Source organism: Syngnathus acus, chromosome 6 (assembly GCF_901709675.1).
Source record: "Syngnathus acus chromosome 6, fSynAcu1.2, whole genome shotgun sequence".
In the NCBI taxonomy this organism is placed as follows: domain Eukaryota; kingdom Metazoa; phylum Chordata; class Actinopteri; order Syngnathiformes; family Syngnathidae; genus Syngnathus; species Syngnathus acus.
The window spans coordinates 12,446,810-12,460,056 of NC_051092.1; the positions used below are offsets into that span (position 1 = coordinate 12,446,810).

General features: G+C 41.5%; 1 protein-coding gene across 4 annotated transcripts in view; it reads right to left on the minus strand.

The window, feature by feature from the left end:
* Positions 1-13,247, minus strand: part of shank3a (SH3 and multiple ankyrin repeat domains 3a) — a 122,146-nt gene that overhangs the window by 24,210 nt on the left and 84,689 nt on the right. For all 4 annotated transcript variants that reach the window (XM_037254101.1, XM_037254102.1, XM_037254099.1 and 1 more), the window contains one exon: positions 2,133-2,246. In XM_037254101.1, coding sequence (XP_037109996.1) covers positions 2,133-2,246 — 114 coding nt within the window. The remainder of the gene's footprint in view (positions 1-2,132; positions 2,247-13,247) is intronic.

The following is a 13,247-nucleotide window of genomic DNA, read 5'->3' on the forward strand; positions in this document are numbered from 1 at the left end:
ATTGCTCACGCCCACAACGGCGCAAATGCCCATTTCTAACTGCGCCTATCTACGAAATTACCCAAATAAAGTAAACTTCATCTTTGCGCACACTAAGATCTAAGATTCTTTTGCACTTTGCACTAGGGCCATTGATCTACAGAAATAAGCACGTTTATGAAATAACAGTCATTGCATAACACACAATTACACACACACATACAAATTACTACAGAAATCCCTGAGCACTAGTCATCTAACCAGATACGTCTTTAATGCTGTAGAAATTGATGCCAACGTACCTGAAGCTTTCAAGTGCTTAGCCCCGCCCCCCGAGATGACTTACTTTTGGCACCAATCAGTTACCCCATAATAAAATTAGAAAATACCTCCCATTGCCCAAGAGCAATGATCCATATTTCCTGGGATCAATAAGGTATTATCCAAACCACAAGGGTCCTCTGAAAGTTCCAGAAAGACGACATGTTACTCAAAACAATCTCAGCCCTGCATCATTCCTAATGACTTCAATCAATAGCTTTTGCTTTGCAGCCTCATGTTCCCCATCAGCTCCGTCACACCTTCTTTTGTCCTTTTTCTCCCTGCAACGTTGTGACCATCATTTTTCACCTGCGTCAAGATAAACGGCCGCCGACTCACCAGCAGCTGCCACCTTGCGCCGAGGCAATCTTTACTTTTTTTTTTGGACTTTCCAAGGTCCATTTTGAGAGTAGAGTGATGGAGCCCTCAGAGGGATGACTGATAAGAGGGCAGAGAGGGAAAAGGAAAAAAAAAAAAAAAGGCAAGAACACGGCTGCAACTCAATTGTAGATGGTGCCGTCTTGCATGCTTCACTAATCTGAGATGTATTGGCCTCGCTGTCAATGACGCCTCAATGCTTCGCTTCGGGTAAACAAAAGCCGTGTGCGTGTGTGTGTGTGTAGACTGAAGTTGACGAGTCGGGGGAAGAGATTAATTTATCCACGCCCCAGTGTTCCTCACAAATTAGCCTGATATTCAGTAAAAAGATGACACCGACATTCCATTTCTATCATTTGGTACTGCACCCTGCACTAATAGTAAAATGGGATAGAGTAAGGTTATGGAAGTATTTAATTATACAATCAATTCAAATTAATCAGGTGAAAATCTGTAATATACAGACTCTCACTGTCAAGTAATGGCAGACAATACCTCTTCCTGCATGAAAGCCCTGTGAAGCAACGAAAAGATGAGATGCAAATCGCTGACATATAAAACAAAAGGAAAATAAGCGTACATTTAAACTGTTAAACAAAACCATGTCAAGTTAATCGAATGAATGTTTGTAAACTTAATGCTAACATAGTGTGAAACGCTATAGATGGGCTAACAGAAATTTGCATAGATAATATGTGTAACAGTTACTTCAATACTTTCATCTCTGTTGTTCTGTTGAACAGAAAGCTCATAATAAATGAGACTCAACCGTGCAAAGTATTTACAACGTCTTTAGTAATATCAGTTTCATTTATGTCAAAATTGGCATCAATTTCACTAATGTTTACATCTTTGGAATGTCACTGTGTAGTACTCCAAAGAAAAAAAAAGGATTACAAAGCATTCATGGGGGAAATGACATGAGATCAATTTATTCTTCCTATTACCTGAACACATTGAAAGATTCTGAATGTGAAGTCAAATACAACGTCATGTACACTGATGAGTGAGTGGGGAAAAAAAAGTTCCCACCTCCCTCTGTAGAAAGCGATGCTTGGCTAAAATCTCTTTGCTGTCCTGTAGAGTTGTCACCACTATACATCTCGCTGCTTTCTGCTTTTCTGCCCTTCTTTCTTTTTCCTTCTGCCTTCGCCGCCCTCAAATCCTTTCCCAACTAACAATGCATTTAAATTGAGTATTTAGGGATTCTGCCCTTTTCTCATCGCTCTACACCCAACAACAGGGGAAACGGCAATCTTCCCTCTAAAAAAAACACTTTTACTGCGGAAATTGCTACTCAGATACTATGACTACTTTTCATCCTTACCATTAGCAAAGGTGGTAAATGCATTCACTGTATTTACTTAAATAGAAGTACTGATACTAGTGTGAAACAAAGACTAATTGTGCACCTTTAATGTATTCACAATTGAGTATTCGTAGGCGTGCCTTACCTAGCCGAGGGTCAAACTGCCTCATCTGAACTTCTTCCACGCAGTCGGCAGGAAACCAGCCCGTCCTCCCTTTGACGTTGCCTTCCCAAAAGCCTCCTTCTCCGATGCTTAGCACTGCCGGGAAGAAAGACGCGGTATAAATTAGCACACGTGCGTTCATAAAACAAGAATGGTCAACGTCGCGAGGAGGCCGAGGACAGGAAAGGACAAAAAACATATTATGACTCACATAGGAATTACGCATTCCTCTTGGTGGGGGAGGCAAGTGATAGGTTTGAACATACCACCATTGTCTGTGACTGGATGGACAGTTTACATCATAAGCATATAAAGTAAAGTAAGAATGAATGAATGAATGAATGAATGAATGAATAATATAACTTTTATTTTCGGCAAATTAGCAACTTTATTCTAATATTACAACTTTATTTTCATAATACAGTATTACAATTTTATTGAGTCTGCTTATGTATCATGACTTTATTCATAATACATTTATTTTACGCCTTCACATTTTATTGTACAATTTAATCTACTGTTGACCACTAGAAGGGAGCACACTTATTTAGAGAGACAATATTAATCTGAAAGAATAAGAAAAAAAAAAGGGAAGTACTGTATATTTCAGCACAGCCTGTATTTTCTTGAAAATGATTGACTGTAAAATCCTCTTAAATCCTGCTTTTTATGTCAACAGAAAGCAATGACTGTAGGTTCATTTTATAACGTTCATCTTTGGGCAATGATTGTTGAGTTTGTCAGTTTGGGAAAAATGAGATCGAAGAACAAAGAGGGATCGGTACACTATTACACTGGACAATATTTATCATTCTGTGCAATAGTTATCCATTGCTCTTGCTCTCTCTCAATATTTACATGTGTTTATATTGTTTAAAAGTGTGTTTAAAGGCATTAATAAAGTTTAGGCAATAAATGTTATGAAAATATGCCTTGAGAGTATTTCAGTTATACTGTGGGGGTGATTTAGATCGAGGGGAGATAACTATATCCTGACTTTATTTACGTATCATTTTTTAATCATTTCATTGTGACCCTAATATTCCTGCAAGGCAACTCACTCGATTGTGCAGGTGTATGTAAAGACTCATCCTGTGTGGACACACTGGTGCAATGAGGCAAGACAGCACAGAGACAAATCTTGCTCTGAATTGCAAGTGAATTTTTCGAGGGAGTTTGCTGACCCGCTCCTAATGATTAAACACAGCACTCCAAGGTGCGGGAAGGCTCTGCAACTAATGGAACTATCAGCGCTGAAGTGCATGATGTGCAAGGAGAAGGGGGAAAAAAACGATGTCAAAAAAACAGAAACAGGCAGAGTTAAGAAAGTCAAAAGGAGAAAGAGAGAACTTGCGCTGCGGTAATTAGAGATAAATGTAGAGCAGATATTGATCGTTCCCGCAGGACTCAGCCGGCTCGCTCGTTTCTACAACATTCATCCATTATCCCGTCGAGCTAATACACACACACACACGCGCGCGCACGCGCACGCACACGCACACACACACACACACACACACACACACACACACACACACACACACACACACACACACACACACACACACACCAGCTGGAAGTGAAGCTTTTTACTGAGTGTGTGCTCCTTCCAGCCGGTTGCTAGGATACGGCAGTATGATGTTGCAACCGGCCGCTAGACAGGTTGTTAAATGATGCAGTATATTTCCTCCGGCGTGGTGACGCAACCCGAGACAGTCACACAAAGCACTCAATTAGTGACGTCATAAGATGTGTCTGGAGTGTATCCTGCTTTAAATGACAAAATCTACCATCACGCTTAGAGGTTAAAATGCTTAATGCGTAAAATGAAAACATTTTTACCACTTAAAGAGTGATTATTTGAAATGTTGTGCCTGGAGAGCACAGTGTGGCTATCCTCAATTCTATCAATGGAGAACCGTCAGGAAGCACAGCATGTTGCGTATCGACCACCAAGTGAAAAAATATTAAAGAGACGGCAGTCAGCACCGGCTCATCCGCCCTCTGTGATCTCAGCTTAGCACAAGTTTACCGTGCCAGTCTCCCGGGAAAACCCCTTTCTCCCTCCTTTTCAAAAGCTTGAATCTCTCGCTAGTACACACTTGTGTTACTTCTGCACAAATTGTCAACAATCAGATCAGGCGAGTATACTTTCAGAGACGGCTCTTGAATGTTCTCGCCACTTCTCGTTGATAGCAGTGACAGCGAAGGTGAAACCTCCAGTTGATCCTCACCAACGACCCCTTAGTCCCTCTATGGGCCTGCCCTCAATCGATTCCTGGTGTGGGCTACCAATGTTGTAACATTGCGAGGCAGATTTTTTCGTATAAACGCAGATTTGTAACCTCGCAAATGCATCCTGGCAGGCTTTGGAACAGGGATGTCCAAAGTACAACACAGGGGCCATTTTGGGTCCAAAGCAGAGATTTGCCTTATTGTATTTAATGACATCATGTTTTGGCTGAATTGTGCTTGTCAGGTTTGATCCAATATACTTTGTACTCTTGTTTGAGTATTTTTTAAAAGGCATTTTTTGCAATAATATGTTGTAAATGGCCCCCCCACGTGTTTGTGGACTAAAAATGAAGCAGATTATTCCACCCCTTTTGATCAATCATTTTCTGGCTTTGGTCACATGATCCGAGCCTGAGGACACTGCGATGTCAGTTTGAATTGAATTGTGGTCAATTCCACTCAAGAGTGGTACAGGATATAACTGCAGTGGCCAGAGGTTGATGAAAAGTTGAACCCATCTGCTAAATATTTATTGCACCAACAAAATATGAATAAGACTAGCATGTACAGGCTAGTGGAGACATGTACAAAATGTTATTTCCCCCAAAATGTTGCCTTGTGTTCACGCATAGATGGCTTTCCTGGTTATGACCTCCCAGCACTGTACTGTGTAAACAACAGCTTGCCATGGAAGCCAATCAACATCTCAGCAGACACTAGGCTTGCTCGGAGGTCTGCATGGAGAGGTCAAGCGCATCATGGTCTGCCTTTCTGACTCATAATCACCACCACAGGTGAACTGGGCCAGCGTAAACACCACACACGCACACACACACACGGAGCTACATAATCACAAATACGTCAACATATAAACTGAGTCACTGAGTCTATGCAGTGTCACGACTTCTACTGACATGTACACGTATACTCGGAATATGTATTTTCAAGGCTTTATGGACTGACAAAGTGTGAGGCATCTCACAGTACAGTTAATGGCAATAAGGAAGCGTGAATAGAAATAGCAGCGATGGCAAAAAAGAGAAAATCCCCCCCGAGAATGAAACAAAGGATTTGAAATGTGACTGAAGCTTCAATAGCGCCGTGACAAAGGGAGATGTCATATGCGATTAAAACAGACACAAACTGAAAAAGAGGGAAAGAAAAAAGATGTGCATCTCCGTCGGGTGTGATGAAACGTTTGGAGGTTTTCCTCTGTGTGTGCCAAGTTGTTACTTTGAGTTTTGCCCTTGCTTAAGTCAGTCACGACTCTGCAGGTTCAGAAATAGCACTTGTGTGAGGTTGTGCAGCTATTTATAAATCACACGCCCTATCTTGCTGCAAGCTTCGATGCATCCCCAGTGTGTGTGTGTGTTGCGTGTGTGCACGTGTGAGTGAGTGAGCAAGTGTGATTTTATTTCGTTTTAAACTGGCGGAGCTCATTTCAATTTTGCCTATCGCATCAGGCTGAATCACTCATTTATTCCCAGCAGGATCAGCATCTTTGTTCCTGTAAATGCACATCTACTTGTACACACACACACACACACACACACACTCACACAATGCCAGAGTAATTGCCTCGCATGAATTAGTTCTTTTTCCAATAGTACAATAAGCAAGAGTCAAACCCTTTCCATTTGCGCCTGTCACACAGTACAAAGGCGTGCAAATGCGTGATCATCGCAGCCCACAATGCAACTGTCCCATTTCCTGCCCTTTGAAGAATACGTTTGGGTATCTCAGGGGTCCGCAAAACAAAACAAACTTTTTTTTTTTTTTTTACAAACCCCAAAAATTCTTTAAATAAAAAGCTGATAAATATTTACTCTTATGTTCCCCACAGGGCATTGGGGGAATGTGGGAAAAATGTCAATGATCTGACCTGGCAAATGGGGTTTCCAAGCATATTTCATGGGGTGGTGCCCCCAAAGCCCCCCTTGTAACTCCGCCAGTGGATACCACCTGTATCATTCACCGCTGTGTGAGAACAGGAGTTGTTGAGTCAGGCTGCTCTCAATTAGCTGTACATGGCTGATCCTATGTCGCCTCATGCGCGTATGAAACAAAGTGTGCGAGAGCCTTGAGAGAGGAGAGCGAAATCCAATAAGCAGAATGGGGCTGTTATTTGATTTGCCTGCCTGCTCTCTTTATTAAACACACACACACAGAGCAGAGCAGAGTCACGTATTAATGGGACAGAACCAGACATATGAAGAGTGAGAGAATGTCAATCAGTAATTAGTTATAAATGAGTGAATACATCTTAATGTCCTACTGAGAGGCCTCCATGCTGCTGGTGAGAACATAGATGACAAAAGTAGAAGTACAGATACTTGGGTGAAACTAAGACCTGATCTCAACTAAGCTTATGTGGGGTTTTTTTGGAACATTTTATAGACACAGAGCAGTAGGAAATAATAAATGAGCATGAGTAAAAAAGAACAGAAATCCATTAATGAGACATTCGCATTCTGTTGCTTCCCACCACTAGGAGAGAATGAAGAAGGTGGAGCAGCCTCATCCGAGCTCTGCAGAGAGGAGGATGAGGAGCAGACAGGTAAATAAATCAAAAGCAGGCGATGGCGGCGACAAAAAGCTTTTGGTGAGTGACGATCCAAGTCAGAGCAAGCAAAAAAGAAAGAAAGAGGAAAAGCAGAGGAGGGTGTGAGTGTTACACACGGAGGAAAACTCAAAGAATGACTCAGAGGGATTCCTCTGCTTGTCTCCTCCTCCCTCACAGGCGACTGACTTACTTTTATAACATCGCTCCTTGCTTTAGAAGCAAATAAGAACAAAGCTGTCTCTCATCACAGTCGTGGGAGGAGTATGCCGATTGATAATGTCTGTGACGACAGTATTTGCGCTTCTGTTATTGCCGGAAGCTAGTACAAGCTAAGCGAGCGAAAGAGCAGAATTTAATGTAACACAACTATAAGGGATGCTAAAATAGATCATTGCAAACCATTCCCAGTTCCTACCATGATGTTTTTTCAAAGTCGTCGTTTCAACCTCACCAAAAAACAAGTAGTGCAAAGATAATGAACATTATGTTCTAAGGTGCATGAAAATAAGTCAATAAAACATCATGCAATCAATTTTAACTAGTTTTGCTGTGTCATATTTAAAAAGTTAAGGATATTAACAGATTTGTATCTAAAGAGCTCTTACATACTATTTCAGTTTCACAGACATTGCAACGTCTCCAAGCGGATTGTCTTCCAGTATATCGACAGCCACATAACTGTAGTATTTTTTTCCATTATATTTGGCATAAATGTAGAGACACTCTCGAAACCCTTCAGGCAAGGTCACAGAAGTCGCAGTTGACCATCTTGCTGTCCAATCAGAGTGTCCGCAGGGAGCAAAGTTCCTCCCACACACTTTGTTGCTCCCTGCAGATTGCACCACCTGTCTTTCTATTCTGCCCTCACGCTCACTTTGCCTTGTCTTTCTGTTTTTTAGACTAGCACTTAACTGTGACAGAAATTAAAACCCCAGCTTCCATCACACACTTTTTTTTTCAAATATGCAGCGGCCACCCCGCCAACCCTACAAGCGTCTTAACTTAACAGCCAAAATAGCAAATGCAGAGGTAATAAACATGAAGAGGGAGAGCGTCATGCATAACCATGAGCTAATACAGATGGAGCCAAGGATGCTCCGTTGAGAGCGCGACAGGGCCGCCGCACTGACCAGATGGTTCTGAGCATCAACCATTTGTTCCTTTTTTCCTTGTACGAAGAAATATGCTTTGGAAGTCATAGAATTAAATTGACTTTTAATTAACAAAAGCTATGATTTTTAAAAAAAATCAAACTCTTAGACGTTTTGCTGCAATTTAAAAATTGTAGAGGAACTGCTCATACAGGGTATTTGCATGCTTTGCATATTGATCACACACACACGCACACGCACACGCACACACACACACACACACACACACACACACACACACACACACACACACACACACACACACACACACACACACACACACACACACACACACACACACACACACACACACACACACACACAAACACACATTGCATAACAAAATATCTATTCATAAATTAGCAATTATGTGATGTCAGATTGTTCCGAGTTATGTCCCCACCATAATAGGAACACAAAGCGAGGACCTCTGCTATCTAATGCCACGATTAGCACCCAGGCTATCTTACAAGCTAGTTTGCCAGCTGACACTAAACAGCAAAAAATCGAGCCACCTCACAAAGTATCACACAACCATGGCAAAATAGAAAATCAATGGATTTGTGTGCAATGAGCACCTTTGTGCCCGTTGCTTGATAACGCCATACATGCATTGGTGTCTAAACAACAACTTGCATGCTCCAAATAACATCATGTATAATTCATTTCCATAGTCCACTGGCTTTTAACATGGGCCAGAAAGCAGGAAAGCACTCTACAGTGCAAATTGTACAGTATGTGCAATCATATGTGATGACAGCCACAACAACAACAACAAAAATAGCTTTTAGCCTTTCCCTGCCTGTATTGCAACATTAACCAGTGGCTACAGATGCTATGTTTATTCTCAGACATCCAAGAGGCGGTAAAACGAGCGAGCAAGTAGAATCAAAAATCTGTGTTGCCGGTCGTAGCGGAAACCAAGACGACGTTAATATTCCGCACATAGTGGGAGCCCAAAACAAGCCCATTAATCATGTTTGTGAATGTCTAATCGCAACGTTGCTTGCGCTGCTTTTCGTTTTCACGGCTGTCTGCAAGATTTATAATGGCGTTGGGTGGAGAGCTGCATGTGATGTGTGTGTGTGTGTGTGTGTGTGTGTGTGTGTGTGTGTGTGTGTGTGTGTGTGTGTGTGTGTGTGTGTGTGTGTGCGTGCGTGTGTGCGTGTGTGCGTGTGTGCATGTGTGCATGTGTGTGAGAGCGAGAGAGCGAGAGAGAGAGAGAGAGAGAGAGAGAGAGAGAGAGAGAGAGAGAGAGAGAGAGAGAGAGAGAGAGAGAGAGAGAGAGAGAGAGAGAGAGAGAGAGAGAACTCTGTGTGTGATTACCATGTTGACTTCAGAAAAAAAATGGGTGGCAACTTTTGGTCCTGCAATCATAAATCGTTCCAACAGGTTCAATATTTCCAATCAGAAATCTTTAAGCAGTGTAGAATTAGAACGGTAGAACAACCTGCACCTTCTGATCTAAGTTAGCGAAGTCGATTGTCGCTTGTCTTTATCTCTTAGCTGTTGTGGGTCAAAAGTCTTTTAAGTCTTTTTTTTTTCCAACCTTACGTTGAGGAGCTAGCCTGTAACAGCTGACTTACAGCGTCTACCACTCCGTAGTTTTTTCTACCCTCTTAAGAAGTTTGCCTCAAGTCACAAACCTTTGCTGTTAAATCAAATCAAATAAAATAGAACAAAATGAGTGGTTGAGTTTGCAAATGGTGATTCCCAAATAAGCCGACATTCACTCTACTTTTACCTTTCATTGCATATGTGACAGGGTATGTACAAGCCAGAACTGTGATGTTAGCAATGCTAATACGAACACAGCACAAAAGAGGTGCCTGAGCTCTTCCACTAACATCACAGACCACTGCATACAAAAAAAAACCATTGACTGCAAACCAGGTTAGCCAGTTTGGGGTGATTACTGCGGTTACCCTGGCGACAGGGAAGAAGAGATGGTCATTTGGACCATGAGATTAGATCAATAAAGAGAGAGAATCGGAGAACGAGGTTATTGTGAGGATGTGCGAAAGGGGGATGCATTTGTGCACACATAAATAGAAGGTGCGCGAACACACACATACACACACAAAAAGATAGTGTTGCGTCGTAGTACATGCTCGCGTGTGCTCCAGCGATGGTCAATGAATGCACAAAAGCGAGCCAAGCTCATTACCCGGAGACTGTACGCTTAAAAGAGCTGGATGCGAACGACCCTGCTAAACGGCGGAAGGCAGGCACGTTGCGTGTGTGTCTTTGTGGACAAAGAGTAACTACACACACTCATCTCAAACTCAGCCTTCAATCACTGGAGGAGCTTTTCCAAGTGAGTCACTCATCTCGATGGAGGAGAGAAGCTTTAAGAATATAGGAAAACTATGTACAAACTATGAACACTTAAAGGAGACTACTCTGGCTGAATGTGTTGGATGTGAATCATCCATTAACAGGAGGGATGGGGGAAAATATGGAATTACCTTCATTTTTTTCAGCTCGAATGAGCTTTTCATTTATTTATTCACCATCCAGAGCTATTAACAACATACTGTAGCCTAAGGCACACACATCGTTAACAGGGGCAGCACAATTGACTTCTTCTAGAGCACTTTGTCATCCTCAGTTCAATTCAACAATGCACTTTTACCTTCACCGTCATCGATGAAAATGGGATGCTCGTCCTCCTCATTAAACACAGTGTCAGCTTTAGGGCATGAGTGAATACAACAAATGTACAATTTTAGTACAGGTGCAGCTCAATAAATTAGACTAGCAAGAAAAAGGCATCAGTTCAAAAAGTGAAACGTAGATAGAGTATATGCAGATATTCACTTTTTGAAATGAACTCCCAAATGCCGTTCATCAATAACGTATTTAACCATGTTAATTTTTTTTGGAAATGCAGATGCTGTTCACTGAAAACTTCACAATAGTTTTTGCAGGATTCAGGTATTTAAATAACATACTGTGATATTTTGCTAAGACACAGTGATGACTGGAAAGAAATGTGTTAGTTACCATCCGAGTCCAGATGGTCATCTTTGGAATATAAGAAAAAAAGAATGATTACTTTGTGCAACATTCAAACTACCGTCATTGTCAGATAAAACGCAGTTTTCTGCCAATTTTCTGCAGATGCTTCAAGAAAACGGACACATCTGCCTTTTGTTTGACAGCGACATTGACTAAACTTTCTACAACACATACAGTTATGTTGGGATCTACTCTATTACTGATATGTTTACCTCCCAAATCCGAACCGTCGTCCTTCACTATAAAAGTGTACAAAAACAAACAAAACCATAGATGAGTGGAATTTGTCCATGGAGCTCAAAACGAAATTCCGTAAATTTAGTTCAATCGACACTACTACTACCACCACCACTATGTCTCCAAGACTCTATGATTGGGAGCAAAAGGTCTACATGCACATCCAACATACTACACCATTCTAATTAGATTTACCTATTGTGATCTCATCATAAGGATGCTCCTCTGGCAAAGCTAGTGATTAACAAAGATGTTAATGAGAACACACAGATGAGGGTGTGTGTGTGTGTGTGTGTGTGTGTGTGTGTGTGGTGGCCTGTGAAGTTGTTAACACACTAATTACACTTCAATGAATCACTGTCATGTTTGTAATGCAAAGTAATATGACAGTTAGCTTCAAGGTACAAACAGTCCATTGTGTCAATATTTTATACACACCCGCCGGACATTTCATTAGGTACACCTGTACGCTCCAATGAGGCCCAACACAAGAGCAGTATCAGAAATTCTGGCTTTAATCAGGCTCACTTATGCTGTCCCATGTAACAGGATGCTGTCTTCTTTCTTCGCTTTTAAGTCAGCTTGACTTCTTTTCGCCCTCTGTCGCAAATTAGCACTATTACTATTAACGAGTCCATCCATTTATGAATACAGATGTGACGAAATGAATTATGTAGTAAAGACAGGGTCGTACGTCTTTAAAATAGCTTCTCTGATGCCTCAAGGGGGACTGGTCAGTCTCTGCTTAAGACTCATTGAATGCAATAAAAAAGCTACAAGGGAACATTGTTTTCCCAACTTTTGTCGATGGTGGCTCCCGAATATTAATGGCGATGTGTTTCTTTTTTGCAATTTAAAATTCCATGTGTCGTAATAACATTTCTGTGACAAACAAAAAACAAAACAAAACACCTCGAGGATCAACAATTATAGCACAAGCTTCCCCTAATACTTTTTTTAGTGCAAATGAGCCACTGCTAACCCGCCCCGCCTCAACTGGGGACCAGTACCGAATACGGCTTCCATTACCATGATGACAGGGAGAGCTATGGAGTGCGACAAGGCGAGCGGCGACTCGCCCGAGGTATGGAAAAAAAAAAAAAAAAAAGATCTACCATTAAGACAGTCAGAGCATGAAGTGCATTTTCACTCGAGGAGGAAGCACTTTGTCACCTTGCCACCAGATTAGACTTTTCAATTAGTGTAGCGATTCCATGCATGTGGTGACACACAAAACACAAACATCATCGATTTTGGTGAACAACTGAATATGTGCTGCACATGAGAATAATACCAGCGACCTTAAGCTGTGCATCCAACACTACAGCTCTGCTTATCTTCTGCCTTTGTCATGAGGAGTTCCTATTTGAGAATTTCAGTGTGGAGGCTGTACTACGTAAATTAGCTGGACTATTATATCACAATCCGGCAAAAGTCAGAAGGGCGACAGCTCACAAAAGATAAACTTGGTTGTTTAATTTCAGCAATTCTCTAGAAAAACCAACCATCTGTACACAAACAATAAAAAAGTCAATTAACCATCAGCGTTACATACTTAATTTGGCGTCACAATGAAACAAACAATATTCCCCCTATCATAAGATGATGTACCAGCTGTTGTTTCAAAACCAAATTATTAGGTACTGCTAGTTTAACTTTGACTCCAACAACCATTCAAATGTTTACGTCCCCAAGATAACATAGGCGCTGGCAAATGGCACGCAATGTGACAGCCAATGTTGCATAACAGAACCAGATGGTTTAGCCGCGATGGCCCACCAAGATCCTGGCAGCCACGTGCCCATGGAAGCATTTGTGAATCCATTCCTTGCATAGAACAACACAGGAGAACAAATTTTTCCATTAGTGGATTAGGGATGAAGGATTGGT